The 19,162-nt window shown below is 40.5% G+C and overlaps 1 protein-coding gene across 10 annotated transcripts in view; it reads right to left on the reverse strand.

Annotated features, from left to right (window-relative positions):
• Window positions 1-1,940: 1,940 nt before the first annotated feature.
• Window positions 1,941-19,162, reverse strand: part of FER (FER tyrosine kinase) — a 294,456-nt gene continuing 277,234 nt past the window's right edge. For 9 of the 10 annotated variants that reach the window (XM_014464462.2, XM_014464639.2, XM_023749460.1 and 6 more), the window contains 2 exons: window positions 11,997-12,119; window positions 1,941-10,937 (listed from right to left, as the gene is read on the reverse strand). In XM_014464462.2, the coding sequence (XP_014319948.1) occupies window positions 10,795-10,937; window positions 11,997-12,119 (266 nt within the window). In that variant the 3' untranslated portion in view covers window positions 1,941-10,794. The remainder of the gene's footprint in view (window positions 10,938-11,996; window positions 12,120-19,162) is intronic. The other variant, XR_002827917.1, reaches the window with a different exon arrangement.

The following is a 19,162-nucleotide window of genomic DNA, read 5'->3' on the forward strand; positions in this document are numbered from 1 at the left end:
GGGGATGCGGAGAGCAATGGGAGGACAGCGAATGGGGTTTGGGGATGGAAAGAAACCATGGGTGCTCTGGAGGGCCAGGAAGCAGGCGTTACTGCAACCTTCTCCTAGCCCAGTGGTCGGCAAACTCATTAGTCAACAGAGCCAAATATCAACAGTATGATTGAAATTTCTTTTGAGAGCCAAATTTTTTAAACTTAAACTATATAGGTAGGTACATTGTTATTAACTTAATTAGGGTACTCCTAAGGCTTAGGAAGAGCCACACTCAAGGGGCCAAAGAGCCGCATGTGGCTTGCGAGCCGCAGTTTGCCAACCACTGTTAGAGGAATGCCCTCTGGCTGGTCCTTCAGTCCTTGAAGATCAGTCTCAGCAGAAGGACTCCATTCAGTCAAGAAAGAAGGATGTGGGTTCTGTGGGTTCTGTAGTGGGAGGCACTTGGAATGACCTTTCCACCAGGACCACGCTAAATAAAAACGAGGACATTTCCCTGGAGGAAATTAAGATGCTTTTAGGAAGGGGAAGTGACCACTGAAAAGAAAAAGGGGGAGAGGGGTTAAGTGGGAGTAAGAGAAAGAAAGAAAAGGGTTAATACGAGGTCATTATTTAGTCAGACCTCATTTTGCCGGTGCAACCACTCTAGACAGGACCTGGTTTGTTCCAGTTGACCAACGAGGGAGAGTCCTGCAGGGGTAGGGCCTGGGCTCCCAGCAGTAGGTGTCGTGCTTGTTCCATCGGCCGATGCCTCTGGAAGCAGCACTGCCTGCCTTGCTCAACTGTCATCACAAGTTTGGCCCAGGTGTGTTGGACTGTCCAGTTTCTTCAGGTCTAAGGAGTTTGAAAAGCACTTCATTCACTCAGCTTTTAATGGAAGGAGCGACCATTGATGCTTTTAATAGAAACTCGTTTTACATCCATGTTTTCTGCAGGCAACATGCATCAGCACGCTGCCCAAAGAAATCACTCGCTGGAGCGGGTGGACCGTGAGATATGGGGCTTCAAATCCCTTTCAGAGATCCTGTCCATCCCCCCTGGGGCACAGGTTTCAGTTTAAACAGCCACGCTGTCTTGGTGGGTGCGCTGGCCCTAATGGACTGAAGTCAGGAAGAACACGGTTGTCTGGGACACTGTCAGGTATCAAACTTGCTGGAGATGAGGGTGCCACCTGGCAGACGACAAAGCTGCCGAGAAAAGGCATTCACCAAGGGCCCAGGGAGCAGCGCCAGTCAGTGCTGCAGACGGGAGGTCAGGGGTCATGTGGGTTCCTTTGCCTGTTCTAAGAAGCTGGTGGGTGGCCCACAAACAGTAAGCACGTTGTTTTTGAGGGGCAGGGGAAGGGGTGGGTGGTGACTCCTCTAATCCAAGACCAGGGATGAGAAGAGTGCTTGGTTTAATGCCTGGAAACCTGTGTAAATAGCAGCATGCTGCTTTAGAGAGGTTATTGATTTTCTGGCTGAAGGGTAAAGGGAAGTCCCGGTGTGGGCTCTGTGACCAGCTCAGCCCTGTATGGGAGCCAGGCCCGGACACAGGCCCAGGACTGCAGCATGGGAGCAGCTCTCAGCTTCTCTCCAGGCACCCCTCGCAGCCACCTCTCTCTCCCATATCCCTCTGTTATATCTAAACAAATCCTGTTATGAAACAAAACAAAAAAGACCCTGGCAAACAGCCAATCCACTCAGAGAAATGAGATTTGAACAACATTTCAGTTTTGATTTCTAAGGAGGAAGCAGTGATTGTATGCAACACACACCCATTATCATCAGAACTCATAAGCTTAATTACAGAAACACTGAAAGCTAATAATTTTTTATGCACCATTACGTCCCTAGGAGGCCAGTTACCATGGAAATCTCTTCTTCCATTCCTTCTACTTAGGGTATATTTACATGGAAAAGGGAGAGAAATATAAACATGATGCAAAGATTAAACAAGACGTGGCACAGTTTGCTACAAATATTTTACATTTATTATAAGAATACAGTAAAAAAAGTTTCCGCAGAACTGTAAGTGGTAATTGGTCCATTGGAAAAGAAAACTATTCAAAAATGATCAATGTTTACAAAAATGATGAAATCACGTTTTAAAAAAGTAGAAAACAATTTAAAAACATTCTACAATGTTAGTCAAAGTTCAAAGTGTATTTTTTCTGAATGTAAAAAAAAAACTAACAAATAAATAAGTGTTAAATACAGATCTGAGTTAAAAATGGTAAAAGACAACGGGCTGCTTTATCTATTTAGCCCCATTCATTTTCAGACTTGCTTACAAGCCAGAGGAACTCACCAAAGGCCCTGCTTGTATGTTTTACACTTGGACTTTTTATAAGAAGCACCCTATTTCCAGTGTTTCTTTTATCCACTTCACAAAATATATTATTTTAAAGCAATAACAAAAAAGACTAAAGGTGCTTTAACCTGACAACATTGGTGCTAAAAGGAAACTGTGTAGACCACAGGAGTGCTTTCTTAAAATGTTGCTTATAGACAGAACATTTGTACCCGGGGGGTGGGGGTGGGGCAAACTCCACGCCCACCCATCACCCCAAACTCATCCTCTAACAAGGGGAGAGGAAGCAACCAGAACATGACATTCCTGCAGCCACTTGTGTGGGCCTGTGCCAGGAAGGTAGCAGGGCCTCAGGCCAGGGCTGCCAAGGAAATGGCCAGGGCATCACGTGTACACTGGGTCTTGCTTTCAGTTTGCTTATGTTCCTGAAGTCAGTGCTGTTCTTCGGACTTGGACAACTTTATTTTATTCTCCTGCATTTACCTGGCTTTTTCTAACCCTATGTGGCTGTATGGCTTGGATGCCTTGGAGAATTCCAGTCTTAGGGTACTTATCAGACCAAACCAAGAAAAACACAAAGAAAACCAGAAGTTAAAGTTAGCAGGAACCACACCACCACCAACCCCCACTACACTCATGTTGCTTAGTTAGGCCACCCAATGCAATGACTTTAAATATAAATTACACATAAGCTTTCTAGATGTCTGACTGATGAAGTTGATTCAGTGAAAAAGCTCAATGTTTTATGAAGCAATGGCCCATGTAAAGTTCAGGCATTGGTGCATGGCGAGGGTCTGATTATGTCACTGGATGGTAGTGGGTAACTGAGTGCACAAAGTGAAGTGAGATGCTCATCACGTGAAAGGCGGTTTCATGTCTTTGGCTACTTTGGTCATGAATTTGAAATAACCAAGACCCCTCCCTATCAGTTCATCCTTATCTCTGATTTTGATTTGATGCGCAGAAACTACGCCTAGGATTGGATTTAGGATCATAAGATTATAAGATATACTTGTTATGGGGAATCGGGGCAACCCTATCAGTCTCTTTGACACTAAAGCCAAAAACAGTGAACTCCACTAAAACATGTATATTGTCTGTACATGGCCAGTGTGAAAGGCCTGGCATCCGAAGAGGAATTAGGGCAAATTGGTTTACTGCTGTTGGAATTGGACTTCTGCTTGTAGCTGAAGCGAAGCAGATCAGACGGGCAGGGGAGAGGCCTCCCTGCCATCCCACGGTCTACAGGTAGGAACTGCTGTACGTGGGTGAGGGGAAGACATTCCAGTCCTATGAAGCATGCACGGCTCTGGGCACCATGCCCTCTGCATTTGCTTACCACAGTCTGGCATTCCTTAAGAGCAGGCAGGCAAGTCTATTTCTACCAAGTAGAAAAGAAAATTTCTACATAATAGGGCATTTTTCTTCCTCCCTTCTGTGTTTCAAACTAAAAGCATTGGGTTAGTGAGCTGGCGAAGACCACCAGAACGCCTGGGATCTCAGGAATGATTTAGATTCCCTCTCAGCCCCGAAGGGTCTGAATGCAGAGCATTTAGAAATTTAAGCCCCTTTGGGAGGAATTCTGCTTTGTTTCATAAAGATTGTTCATGCAACTCAAAAGAAGACCCCAAGGTTGTACTATCTGACAAGATCTACATGAAAAAAAAAATTAATCATGAGGTGTTGGGAGTCATACACTTCCTCACTTTTCATTCTCAGGGTTTTGCTGCTCCAGTGCGGGAACTGGGATTGTTTTTAAGGCCATCTTACACTTACCCTGTGTTGCTCAGACGTTGACATTTCCTACTGACAGCTTTCCTAGCTTTCAAATAAGGTGTCATCTTCTGTGAGCAGATGGACTGCCAGTTAGAGCGTTTGCACTGATGCTTCCCGAGCACACTGGAGTAAGGTATGTTTCTGTTTCAGGGATTGAACTTTGGCTTCTTAGGTTGTCATTTTAGAATCTGCTGTGGATGGGGCCTAGGATGTGCTGATTTTGAGAGTCAAGATGTTCTTGACAAATAGGAGCAGGTGGCTTTCTAGGGAGGACACTGCTTTGGGAAACTTGCAGAGAAGAGCTGATGTTTTAACCCAGTGGTGCTTTGGAATCATATCTAGGTTGACTGGCTTATTTTGAACTCAGGCCTTCATATTTGCTACCCATTTTTTCTGAAGCTATGGGAAAACTCATTACCGTGGCACAACTGAAATACCAATTTCAGATATTTTCTGACAGGAGGGGTGTGAAAAAAAAATAATGGTACAGAAGGGTGGAATGGAAACATTGAATATGTCCAGGGGTATAAGGTGCAGTAATCATTGTTAGTGTTTTAACATTTCTTGGGAGGTAGGTCACCCAATGAGCTTACTCAGCCAAGCCAACAGGCTGCTGCCCAGGCTGCATCTGCTCACCGTGACCTTTCTGCCTGGGAAAATCTCCCTCTATGGACAGTGTCAGTCATCACGCACATCTGCCACCTAATCCTCTGTCTCCAGAAACCACAGCGAGGCTTTGTCTTCTAAGCTGCTTCTGCCCTGGGCTCTCGCATAGTGGGTGTGCAGTTGGCCTAGTAATGGATGCCTGGGAGTTCCTCTGAAGGCAGGGGCCTCCTGAGCACCTGAGGAGAAACTCTTTGGTCTAAGCCAATTATGAGACCATCTGATAAAAGCCCACCACAAAAGGCTTTTCTGTTTGGGTAAAGTAAGGATTTAAAAACTGAATATGAGAAAAGGAAATACTAACCAGAAGTAAAAAACCAAAACCAAAAAAACTACAAAACAAAACAAAACAAAAACAAGCAGAAAAACAAACACCCAGCAAGGCTCCTTGCCTCTGACATGGCAGATGTTTAAGAAGAGCTTGTGAATGAAGTTGAGGGAAAACATTACAACCCTCTGCTCCAGGTCCTATCACTTAGGGCACTTCCTCACTTTGGAGAACACTCACACCTGCTGGCCTCAATGGTAATGTTTGGGGAGATACTTTAGAAATTCAGGATTCGAATCTTCAGAGTGAATCCTAAATATTCTTGTTCTGGGGCTCTTGCTAGTTTGCGGGCATGGAGAAAAGCTAAGTCTGCCTTCATGCTGCAGGCATAGACACTGCAAGATATTTTTTCTTTAACAAAATAAAAAGTAGCTTTCCCAGCAAATTTCCCACACTGCTGCCTACCCCGGGCGTGTGCCTTTGCTCAGCGTCCCGTTGCTCAGGGAGTCCTGTTGCTCAGGGAGTGTGCGGAACACTGTCCTGCCCGAGGCCTTACAGGAAAACTGAGCGAGGGTAATTCTCATTCCACAGGGGCCGCCTCCTGAGATTATGGGGATCATAAAGAAAATCAATATCCAATTCAGTGCTCTTTAATAAACGTTGTAGCGACTTGAGAGGCTTGTAATACTTAAAGCATGCAGCAGGAAGCGCCTCAAACCCTCTTCTGAGGATCAGCTTCCCCTTATTGATGCTGCATTTACCTGTCGGAGGTTGGCCTCCGAGTCACTTTGGGTGGCACTGTTACTGCCCTTCATGTCCTTTAGTCTGCTATCTGGGTGTCTCCTTCTCTGCCTTCGGTATCTCCCTCCAGCTTAATTCCCTGTTTTCTGAGAGTAGAGCTCATCACAGTGAGGTCCCTGTGGGGGTAACTCTAGGAGCCAATTAGTTAGCATTAGTCACAAGGTGAACGAGGGCTGACATGAGCATGCTTTCCTCAGATTAGCCTAGGTGAAGCCCCACTGCAAGCAAAGATTCCCAATAAGGTGTGAATAATCAGTGATCTTGGTTTAAGAAATATTAAATATAACTAATGCACATGTAAAGACACTTTGAGTAGTCTCTCTAAAGGTTTGAAGACATCCGACGCAATCCTTTAGTGGGCAGGACAATGAGCACAAATGTCGCCCAGCGCAGCAGCATCTCCGAGCCAGGGACATAAACCTGCTCCAAACGCAAGGGAGGAGGGGTGTGGTCCACTCGGACAAAGGCCCGCGTGCTGGCAGGTGACCACCTTTCCTCCTTTTGGCCCCAATACCTTTTCAGTTTCCTGGAGGAAGGATCTGGCTTGGTGGCACTGTTTTCCGTAGGCTTTCTAGGGACATCGTCCAAGTCTTTGTTCCACTTTCATTATTCCACACTCTCCATAGGGCGGCATCGTCCAGTGTTGGAATAACAGGTTCTTTTCTCTTTGTCTTCAGATGTGCTTGCCTCAGATCCCTGGACTGAAGCCTATGCTCATTACCATGCCGCCGTTTAAGTGACTAGGAATTCAGAATAGCAGATTTTTCTACCACCCAAGAATCTCAGTCCTTATTAGGCAGTTAAGTACGTCTTAGTGTCTAAACTTACAGTTCAGAATATAATCTTTGAATGAGCATGAGGCAGTAGGATGGTTTTCAAGGGGTAATAAATATTTCCTTAAATTGAATTATGACTAAGGCATATAGTTTATACATCTTTGCTATTATGGCACTATTCTTTAAAGGAGAATTTTATGGGACTGTACCAATCTCTTTCAAGTAGGTAATCTTGGTACATGACTACTTTCTTTTGCACAAATGAATATGCAGCTCTGGGTGCTCCCAAATAATATAGTATTCACACTTGATATAAACTCATCAAAACAGAGAAAAATAAATAAAATTAAAATATTTAATAAAAATTTCTGCCATGTATAAGCAAATCAAAGTTAGTAATAAGAGGTAACATTTTATTTTAATGGTAAACTTTCACGCTAACTTAATAGTATAATGGAAAAGTAATATAAACTCATTTTCATATAAAAATCTTTGTTTCCATTTAACTAACATATTAATACATAAGGAAAAGTGGCTTTCAATTATCTGCTCTTTTTATTTTGCATTATTCTCTGTTTTGTGTGAGAGCTCTGGCCTCCTAAATACAAAAGTCAGTCTCTACATGACTCAGAACAGTGCTCATGGACAATCAATTTTGTTGATAAGAAACATTTTAAATACCGTGTGATCAAGGGAGTGTGTGGGGAAAAATAAAGAGGGTGGAGGCGAACAACCTCTTTTCAGTTACTCTCAGTCACAGGCCACATAACTGCACTAAGAGCATCCACTAAGCAGGGTTTCCCGGGACACCCTCAGAATATCTAGTGACTCACAGGGATGCAGGATAAGGTGGGACATGTATTGTGGCTACATTCTAATTCTTATGTTTATCCCACTAGAAGGTCCTCAGTGTGACATCTATTATAATTAAGACACTTTTTTCTGATATAATCTCACACCAGTATTGTGAAGCATAGTTATTTCAGTGATGTTAACCAAACTTTGTATTAAATTATATGGCAACATTGAAACATGAATATAACATAGACAAGAAAACCATATTGTGGTTTGAAGAAAATTGAAACTATTTCGGTGACTAAACATTTTTTCTTTTTTTTCTTTTTAAAATAACCCTCAAATGAAAAAACAATTGTGAAATGCACGCTGAACAGTAGCTCATGGTCTGTGCTGATCTACTTATTTGTGATAAAATGGTGAATTATGAATGAAGAACTTTATTGCTTATATTACATTTGGGAGACAAGAGAGAAATGATTACATGAGGCCTTTTACTGGGGACCTAGTGGCAGGACAGCTAAAATATAGCCTCTGGTTTTGAAAGTGTAAATAAAACCTCTTAATCTTTTATTATTATTTTCCCGGAAGAGAAGGAATACCCTGGCTTTGGGAAGTAAACTCTGATTACTCGAATACAAAATTAATCTTAGTTTTCACATGTTGGTAATAAATGTTAATATGACATTAAAAGATTTCTTTCCTTGAAAAATGATAAACTAGCTAAATATTTTTCATAAAGGCTCCTTAGTGATTCCAGGTAGAAAAATGTAGGTGAGATTCAGACTGTCTGACACCCCCACCCCCTTCGTATTCATAAATTTAAGAAATTATGACAGGAACTGTATGGGAGTGATAAATGCACCTCTTGAAAAATCCATTAACAACACAAAGATTTGCAACCTGGCTTAATTACATTCAGACCGGTGGCAATTTTGGTTACAACTGTTTTCTTACAAGTCACGGGATTTTGTGCATTTCTGAAGCCTTCTTTTCCTACATCGAGTTGCAAATTCAGAACAGTACTTACGTGTGCTTTTTGGTTATGGATTAGCTACCTAAAGTACATAATTCCAATAATTATCAGTGACAGAAGGGATGAATAAATTATGCTTTAAGTGCAGGAGAATTAACAGTAAAGATGGTTTGCATAAGTTTTTCTTGGTGCATGTACCTATATTAAATTTAATATTCTTTACAACTGATATGATCCTGAAAGACTCCCCATGAGTTATTAATCCTGAACTATACCACCGCCTGCTCTGGGACAAAGAATAAAGTGGAATTTAAATGCTGCAGATGTCACGGCGTTTTGAAAGCTGCTTTAATTTAAGCACAGAGTTATGATGTGAATTGTAAATTCTAACAGCCAGGGTGAGTGAAATATCAATGCCATATTCCTTCTTCAAACCAGAATGCAAAGATTAAGCTTCAGGTCGTGTTCACAAAATTATAGCCCAAACCATCCTTCTCTCTCCTTGCTGAAGCTGAGCACTGAAGCTGCTAAGTGATGGGAGGCCAGTTTCTATAAATAAGAATATTATGGAAAGATTCCCTTAGAAATACTGGTAAAGGGTGCAAATGTCCCCACCTTACTCTTATGATTGAAGGCTGGCCGGGGCCTGAAGACCATAGCACTTAATTCCCAAGTCTGTCCCTGATTTATCACAGTGTATGCCATCAAAACAAGGTTCCATTTATTTACAATATCTGACAGAAGGGAAAACAGTTCTGATTTTTAAAAAATTGCTTTGAATATTGCAATATATTTTTGAGGGCCAAGTTTATTATGCTTTTGTTTTAGTCTGAATGTAGTAATCATTAATGTGTACAAAACTTGCAAGAAGATTGAAATGATAGACAAGCCATTTTTCTCCTCAGTATTATCCTTCCTACTGTTTAGAGTGCTGGGTTTGAGTTCCATGCAGTGATATTCACAGGCAGCAAACAGCCAAAGAGGACAGGAGGGATTTTCTTTCCCATAAATAAGCTCTTCCAATAAACAAGGACCAAACAGTCACGGAGGTGCTCTTTGTCTGGACACACCTGAGCACTATTACAGCTCCTGAGCCACATGTACCCCTGAGCCTGACCATCTCTCCACCCACACTGATCCTGAGCGGTAACTATGTACAGAACATGGGGTAAGGTCCTGGGATGCAGCAAAGGTTTAGCTCGACAGAATCCTAGATGTAACTGTTACGTATTCCTAGGAAGCATTTCCAGCCCAGTGCTTGCACACCTGCCTGCTAAGGTAAGGGTTTCCAGGTAGCAGTAGAGGGGTCGCAAAGGGGGAAAGTGAAGATAGGAGGCTGTCCTGGATTTTCTTCCTCAATAGTGTCCAATTGTCTTCATCCACACCTGCCTTGCTTCGTGTAGTGTGTGTGTTTCTGAACTAGGGTCATGAAGTTCTGACAGCTCAGGAAATGGCACCAGTGCAGAGCATTAAATGCTGGGAGGCCTCCTCTGAGGTGCAGGTACTTCACCAAAAGCATGCTGGTTTTGTGGGCTTGTGCTTTGTAGTTTCTCTAAAAATTTTTTGTTGCCATTAAGAATGCTTTATCTATGAACTCCTGAAAATCATTTCTTAGAATGTTTTGTGAATTCAGACCATAAAAATAAAAGGTGTTTGATGTTTGTAAAGGCATAGCTTAGATAGGAAGACATTTTATGTTTTCCGTCTCTTCTCTGATCCCGTCTAGCTGCTCTTTTTCTCCAGACCACCCTCCCGTCCTGACTTCTTGCTGTCGCAGCTCTCCAAAACATCCTTTAAAAGCTGCTGCCTCGATGCTAGGAGTATGTTGTTTGAGGACATCTCGTGCATGGTTTTCTGATGCCCAAACAGGCGGGAACTGACAATCTTACTACTAATACAGGAGTGTGACAATTCTTACACTGCACTTATTTCTGGCCATTAAAACAAACACACAAACAAACCCAGGAGGGCCAAATAATTCCTGATAGAAAACGATGTTTACAAATGTACTCTTGCCTTGGCAGAGCAGAGGGCCAGCTTCCGCTGGAAGGTGTCCTGCAAACATGGCGTTACCTAGGCAGCTTCTAGCACCGAGTGAGTCAGGTCTGTGGCACCGACGCGGCCCGTGACCAGGGCCTGGAGTAGCAAAGCTTTGAGGAGCATCAGTGGTCTTGGTGTGAAAAACATCTGTTCTCCCTCACGTGAGCGTCTGTGCTTTTCTATGACAGTGGCCTGGAGTGGCAGGATCAGGATTGCTATGATGAGCTAATAAAGCCCTTGGTAGGACTGTCTGTTCCTTAAATGCATTTGCCTTTTTTTTCTCTTTAAGTGGCACATATTTTAAAAAACAGTTAATAAAAAAATAACCTTAGCAGACTGGTGCAGGTAACGTGGTACAAACTCATTGCAAACGAGAGAACGGGATGTCTGAAGGCTGCGTCCGGCCCCGCCCAGCACTATGTTAACTTCTTCTTGATGACACCGAGCTCTTTCTGGAGTTCGCTGAACGTGGGGCGGTTCTCAGGCTTATAATCCCAACACCTCATCATAATTTTAAAGATTTCATCTGGACAATACTGAGGGGCTGACATCCGGTACCCTAAAGACGCAATAGAAGAAGGAGATAAGATATGAATGTTCACGCAGGGCATTATGCAGTTTGTAAGTTTAGTACCTTATGTTGTAGATGTAACAGAAACAAAACACCCTTTATAAGGCAAACTGATTTTTTTAAAGAAGTATTTCAGTATTACGGAGCCACAGAATTACCTTCAAGTTCGGAGAACCTGCTTTGTTTGTTGCAAAGTCTGATGTGAGATACATCACAGACAGATGCACATCTGCTCTAAATATTTGCTTTCAGATGCTGTGGGCAGAGTTTTAAAAAATAATCATCTCTACTACCCAGGTTTTTGAAGATGAAAAGAGGAGAAGGATTTGATAAACACTAATTCAAAAGTGAAATAAAAATGAACATGAGTTAGAGTCCTTGACAGCCCGAGAAGAATCTTATTTTTCGTTCCAAGCTTCGGGCGCTTCCCGGCCGTGTGCTGGGCGGGTGCCTGTGTGTGCGTCTCGGGAAGGTGTGGGAGAGGTCAGAGAAGGTGGGAAGGAAGCTAGAAAGCCATCCTCCTGCACCAGTTCTACCACCAGGTCCCTCTCGGCTGCGGCGCTGCTCTTTTGTCAGTAGCATTCTTCCTGGTGACAGCTATGGACTGCCTGGCATCACCACCACCTACTGTTCCGTCGTGATCTGGGAACACCACGGGGTGTCTTCAGAAGCGTTACAAAGTTCTCAGAAACCTCCTGAGGTCTAATTACATTTCGTTCGCAGTGACACTAATGGTGTTTATTTCACATGGAATAAAAAAACAGGAGCTTGAGGAACACTCTCCGATTTCCCTTGACGAGACTGAATGGTGTGCCTTGCAGATGTCAGGCCAGGCAGGGGGAGTGGGAGAAAAGCTGGAGCTCTCTATTTTCAAAGCTAAAAAGGTTTTTGTTGTATAAGAGCCACGCGATCCATGGGGTTCAGAAGCAGATTTACAAACACCTCTGCTCTACCCACACCCCCAAACAGCATGACGACCCCCCCTCACACCCCCAAGCCTGTCCCTGGGGCTGGATGTGGCCACTCCCACCCCTGCCTTTGGTTCACCTCTTTCCACCTGCTCACGTGCTTGTTGGTTTGTCATTCCAGGGTACGGGCAGACCCCTAAGCTGAAGGTCTCCCAGAGGAGGATGCCAAAGCTCCACACGTCACTCTCAGAACTGTACCTCCCTAGAGGGCACACAGAACCACAACCAGGTGAGTGGATGAGTAGGTGACCATTTCCGGGTATGCACTTCTATGTCATCACATATTAATATATTTAAACTTACCAAAGGAACTCTGAAACCAGTGATCCTATTCTCTGCACGAGTTTCACTCTCCAAAAAATTAACACCTTCCAAATCACATCCCCCCTCCACCCCCACAAGAACAAATATTCAGCCAGCGTGCAAGCTTGCTTTCCCTGTGGTACCTAACTGAGATGGATGGTTTATATAAACAAAATATAAGTTTGTACACATCAATGCCTAGGAGATTAAGTAAGTTGGATTTCTGCAATTTTGTCTTCTGCCTGCATCATTTTCATTCTAAGATTACAAAGTTAAAGCAATAAGGAAAAGTTTCTTAAATCGTTTACTCATCACTGTTTACAGATAGTCTTACTTGCTTAAAGGTCTTGTTTTTCCCACTGACAAGTTTCATTTATGGAAAATATATTTGTGTGTGTGTTTTGAATAGAGTACAAACTAACAGAGCTGGCTGATAGAAACAACTTCTTTAAAGTACATGGTGCCTTGTTTTGTTGAAGTCCTGACGCACCAGTTTTACTAGGCTACATAAGCTAAGCTCATAGGATTTTTTTTTTTAATAATAATAATCTTCCAGAGAAGCAGAAATAAAAGCCAACACCAAATACATTCTGGAGATGGATGTGAAGTCAAGGAGACAACACAGAAAAATTCTTTCCAATATCCAAGAGGTAAGAATTTCCTAGATTTTCCCAACATTTTTTTTTTTCATATAGGGCATAAACTATTCAAACTAATCCTCATTTGCAGCAGTGTTACAGGAATTATGAAATCATTTCATTTCTACTTGTACCTATTCGCCTTAAGCTTTCCATTCCAGGATTTATAAATGCCCCCCTAAAATCATCCAGTTTCTTTAAAGTAGGATGGTCTTTTCACTTTCTTGAAAAAAGTAAAATGAGAACCAGAGTAAGCCTACATTATGGCAATTTCTCCAAAGGCAGAGCTTGGAGTATGCTTACTGATTATCATCTCCAGCTGTGTACATTAGCTTCCTTCTTAGTAGGATAGGTATGGACATTCACTATGATATTTAGCAGGAAGATTCATTTTCTTGTCTGCATATCAACTCTTTTATGTCTGGCATCCAATAATTTAATACCTTTTATGAAAGTCATTCAATGGCTACAGTTAAGACTAATTGATTCATCCAAGAAAGTACAAGGAATACAGAGTCAATACCTTCTTTTTGTAAGATAATATCTGGACAGATATCTAGAAAGGCATATTTTATATAAACCAACACTCCATCTTATAACGTAACTCTATAACCTTGACCTTTGAAGGATTTTTAAAATTTATTTATTTACATATTTATGTTATTGAGGTAGAGTTGATTTATAATAGTTTCAGGAGTACAGCATAATGATTCAAAATTTGCAAAATGATCAACACAATAAATCTAGTAAACATCTGTCATCACACATAGTTATATTTTTAGATCTATTCTCTTAGGAACTTTCAGATATGCAACACATATATATTAACTATAGTCACCATGCTGTACATAACATCCTCTTGACCCACTCTATCCATTTCACTCATCCTGAAACCCACCTATAGCTAATACCCATCTATTCTGTGTATCTATGAACTTGTGTTTTTTGGTGTGTATATGTACTTTTCTATCTGATTTAGGCACTCAAGATTCATCCATGTTGCCACAAATGGCAAGATTTCACTCCTTTTAATAACTGAAAAGTTACTACATTTTCACTACATTTTCTTTATTCATTCATGTATTGATGAGCACTAAGGTTGTTTCAATATCTTGGCTATTGTAAATAATGCTACAATGAACATGGGAAGTGATTACATCTCTTTCAAATAATGATTTTATTTCCTTAGATATACATCCAGAAGTGAAATAGCTGGATTATATAGTACTTCTTTTCTTTAATTTTTCGACAAACCTCCATACTGTTTTACTTTGTGGCTGCACCAACTTACAAGCCCACCAAAAGTGCACAAGGGTTCTCTTTTCTCCACATCTTCACCAACATTTGTTATATCTTGTCTTTTTTTTATAATAGTCATTATAACATATGAGGTAATATTTAATTGTGGCTTTAATTTCATTTCCCTGATGATTAGCAACATTGAGAATCTCTTCATGTACCTGTTGGTTACCTCTATGTTTTCTTTTGGAAAATGTGAATTCAGACCTCCTGCCCATTTTTTGATCATTTTTTTTGTTTTTGCTTTTGGGTTGTATGAGTTCTTTATATATTTTGGATATTAACTCATTAGCAGATATATAATTTGCAAATATTTTCTCCCATTTAGTAGGTTACCATATTATATAACCAACTAGTCTATGATAATGGAGTAATGATAGTCTATTCAGCAAGTGGTATTACAAACACCAGACCACTCTCTTACACCATATACAAAAATAAACTCAAAATGTATTAAAGATTTAAGTGTAAGACCTGAAACCATAAAACTTGTAGAAGAAAACATAGTAAATTTCTGACATCAGTCTGCATAATGTCTTTTTGGATACAGCCCTTGAGCAAGGAAACAAAAGCAAAAATAAATAGAACTTCATTCAACTAAAAAGCTTCTGTACAGCAAAAGGAAACCAACAAAACAAAGACAATCTACTGAATGGAAGGTTATATTTGCAAATGATAGATAAGGATTTGACAATCAAATTATATAAGAAACCTTACATAACTCAATAACAAAAAATATAAGCAATATGATAAAAAATGGGCAGAGGAGATGAAAAGACACACATCCATATGTTCCCTGCAACATTACTTACAATATCAAAGATGCAGAAGCAATCAAGACGTCCATCAGATGAATGGGTAAAGAAGACATGAATATATGCACTGGAGTATTACACTGCATTAAAAAGAATGAAATCTTGCCATTTTCAAAACATGGATGGACCTAGAGCAGTGATGGCGAACCTTTTGAGCTCAGCGTGTCAGCATTTTGGAAAACCCTAACCTAACTCTGGTGCCGTGTCACATATAGAAATTTTTTGATATTTGAAACCATAGTAAAACAAAGACTTATATTTTTGATATTTATTTTATATATTTAAATGCCATTTAACAAAGAAAAATCAACCAAAAAAATGAGTTCGCGTGTCACCTCTGACATGCATGTCATAGGTTCGCCATCACTGACCTAGAGGGTATTATGATACGTGAAATAAGTCAGAGAAAGAGAAAGACAAATACTGTATGGTTTCACTTATATGTGGAATCTAAAAAAATACACCAAACAAAAACAGACGTAGAAATAGAGATCAAACTAATGGCTATCAGAAGGGAGGGAGTAGGGTGAAGGGGAACAGAGTCAGTAGTAACGTGATCACACTGTAAAGTATAAAAATGTCCAATCACTGTATTTAACACCTGAAACTAATATAACTAATATTTTTTTAAATACTTAAAAATATAATGCTTGAAGCCTGGCTGTTAAGAGATATCTAGAATTAGAATTGTGATTTGTAAATACTGTCATCACCTTGAAATTCAACTAAAATACACTTTTATTGAAAGGCAGAATTTTGCTTACAAGAGGAGTTGTAAAGGCAATATAATGTAGAAGATCTAGCAAATAGGTGTAAGAACAAATTCTAGAGATCTGGATTTTACTGGTAAGCCTTTAGGATATCCTAAGTCCAGGTCCAGCTCACTTATAGGGATGCTATAAGAATGAATAAGAAGGGGCTTAGCGATGTCTTGTTATCCAAAGAAAACCTCTGTGTAAATACAGGGGTTACAATCCTATATTTTATCTATCCTGTGATTGATCTCCTTAGAGTAATAACCACCACCACCCCAGAGAAGAATCATGATAGAAAATAACAGAGCTGCTGCTTTTTCTAGATATTCTCTAGATATGAGGAATAGTGGATTTAGTTTCGGATCACTAGGAAGCTCACAAAAGCTTCTCTTGATAGCACCTGGGAAGACAAACTAAGGGTGAGGCTCACTATCTGCAGAACGTTAACTTTGAAAACTTCATTGTTGCCAACTAGAACAGCCTTGTCAACTTCTCATAATGGCAACTACGTACATGTGTCCATCTCCCATAGTATCCTTGGTACACAAAACACGAGATTCTGGTTTCTGCCCCAACTAAGTCCCAAACGAATTACATTCCACAGCTTTATCTGGAAAACACCTGTTGGTTCCTCAGAAAGTTAAACATAGAATTACCACATGCTTCCTAGTGTTTACTTAGAATAATTGAAAACAGGAACTCAAATCCATGTACATAGATGTTCATAGTGATGCTATTCACAAATGTCAAAACTGTTGAAAAATACATCAATGGATGAATAGATAAACTGTGGTAAATACATAAAGTGGAATATTAATCAGCCATGAAAAGGAATAATACAGTCTGCAACATGGATGAACCTTGAAAACATTATGCTAAGTGAGAAAAGCCACATATTGTATGATTCAATTTCTATGAAATATGCAGAATAGGTAAATCCACAGCATGAAAAAGCAGGTATGTGGTTGTCAGTGGCTGAGGAGAGAGAATAATGGGGAGTAACTTCGTACTGGGTAAAGAGTTTAATTTTGGAACTAGATGGAGGTAGGGGTTGCACAACATTGTGAATTGTACTAAATGCCACTGAATTATTCACTTTAAAATGGTTAATTTTGTTACATGCATTTTATAAAAAGGTTTATTTGTCTGAATCTAATGCCTAAATTAAAGACATTTATAAATGCCTTATTTTTCATGAAGTAATTCCTCATTTTAAATCAACAAAAAAATCATTTTATGCTATCTTAATTCAAACCACACTACACCCATTCACCAACCCATGGCTTTTATGCTGCTTCCCTTACTGAAAATGCAATTTCTAATTTCACTCAAAGCACAATCTTTTTCTTTCAAAATTCTTGAGCTGTTACCCATCTTGTTATGGCCCATTTCATCCCAACCACAGATAATGCAAGCTGTATTTATATCCAATTACAATGACACATAAAAAATTCAAGTTAAAAAAATCCCTGCTGCTTTAAAATGCAATTTCCATCTCTTTCCACAAGATTTATACAAGTTCCAGAGACTGAGATGCTAAGAAACCATGTCAGTTTTCAGAGTGAGAAACTACAGGATTGATTGGCTTAATATTTTAGGAACCTAACATTAGATGAAGTTATAAGAAATTCAAAAGAAATGGGCCAAAGCCACAGCAACACTTTTACTCTGTGTATAATTTGACTCTTAAAATGAAAATCTGGTAGTGACATCAGCATCACGGCAGAGTGAGAAAATCTCTTGGTCTCTCCCCTCAAAATAGATTAAAAACTTATATACAATAAAACACATAGAAGAAAACATAAGAACTAAACTATGGATCTTAGACTCAGAGAGGTTTTTGTGAACTTGACCCCAAAGGCAAAGGAAGTTAAAGTAAAAATAAATGAATGGGACTACATTCTTCTGCACAACTAAAGAAACCATCAACAAAACAAAAAGGCAATCAACTATATAGGAGTATATATTTGCAAACACTACTGCTGATAGGCTAATATCCAAAATATATAAAGACTGAACAAAATACTTCAATTTATAAATGGGCAGAAGACCTGAAGAAGACATACAAATGGCCAACAGATACACTGAGTGGCCAGATTATTATGACCACCTGACGTTTTAGGCAAATTAGCTATAATTTCATGCTGAAGTGCTAGAGGGCCAGACCATTATAAATAGGGAAGCAGGTTGTTTACCACGACAGTAGAAGTGATTTTTTTCTGAAGATATGGGTAAACAATGCGATTTAACAGCCTTTGAACGTGGGATGATTATTGGTGCTTGGAGCCATGGAGCGAGTATCAGCAAAACAGCCAAAGGCCTAAGCGAACACCTTTGCTGTCTGCAGTTACCAAGATAAAACGTCTCCAATTCGCACAGGAACACAAGGATTGGACAGTCGAGCATTGGAAAAAAGTCATGTGGTCCGATGAATCATGTTTCCAGTTGCATCATGCAGATGGCAGAGTGAGAATTTGGCAGAAACAGCATGAAAGCATGCACCCCACATGCATGAGTACAACCCTTCAAGCTGGTGGGGGCAGTGTTATGCTTTGGGGCATGTTTTCCTGGCATGATTTGGGCCCTTTAATTCGTGTGGAACAACGTCTGAATAGCACAACATACCTAAGTATCGTTGCTGATCAAGTTCATCCTATCATGTTGATGGCATATCCCAATGGAGGTGCCTTCGTCCAACAAGACAATGTGCCATGCCACGGTGCTCGTATTGTGCAGGAGTGGCTTCAAGAACATGAGGGAGACTACCTTGCTTAGGTGGCCCCCACAATCACCAGATCTCAATCCAATTGAGCATTTGTGGGACGAAGTTAAAAGAGCCATCAGGCAGCTGGTTCCACAACCATCAAATCTCACACAACTGGACAGTGCTATTCATCAGGCATGGTGTCAGATTCCTCACATCACCTTTCAACATCTCGTGGAGTCAATGCCAAGAAGAATCGCCGCAGTATTAAAGGCAAAAAAAGGTGACCCAACGAAGTACTGATGGGGTGGTCATAATAATCTGGCCACTCAGAGTGTGTGTGTGTGTGTGTGTGTGTGTGTGTGTGTGTGTGTGTGTATCCCATGTTCAAAGGCTGTTAAATCGCATTGTTTACCCATATCTTCAGAAAAAAATCACTTCTACTGTCGTGGTAAACAACCTGCTTCCCTATTTATAATGGTCTGGCCCTCTAGCAATTTCAGTGCAAAATTATAGCTAATTTGCCTTACAAACATCATGGTCATAATAATCTGGCCACTCAGTGTATATAAAGATGTTTGAATTCACTAGCTATAGGAAAGTGCAAATCAAAGCCACCATGAGATACCACCTCACACCTGTTAGAATGGTTATTATCAACAAGACAAGCAATAACAAATGTTGGAGAGGCTGTAGAGAAAAGGGAGCTCTCATTCACTACTGGTGGGAGT

The sequence above is a fragment of the Myotis lucifugus genome, unplaced genomic scaffold (assembly GCF_000147115.1).
Source record: "Myotis lucifugus unplaced genomic scaffold, Myoluc2.0 scaffold_0, whole genome shotgun sequence".
NCBI classification, from domain to species: Eukaryota; Metazoa; Chordata; class Mammalia; order Chiroptera; family Vespertilionidae; genus Myotis; species Myotis lucifugus.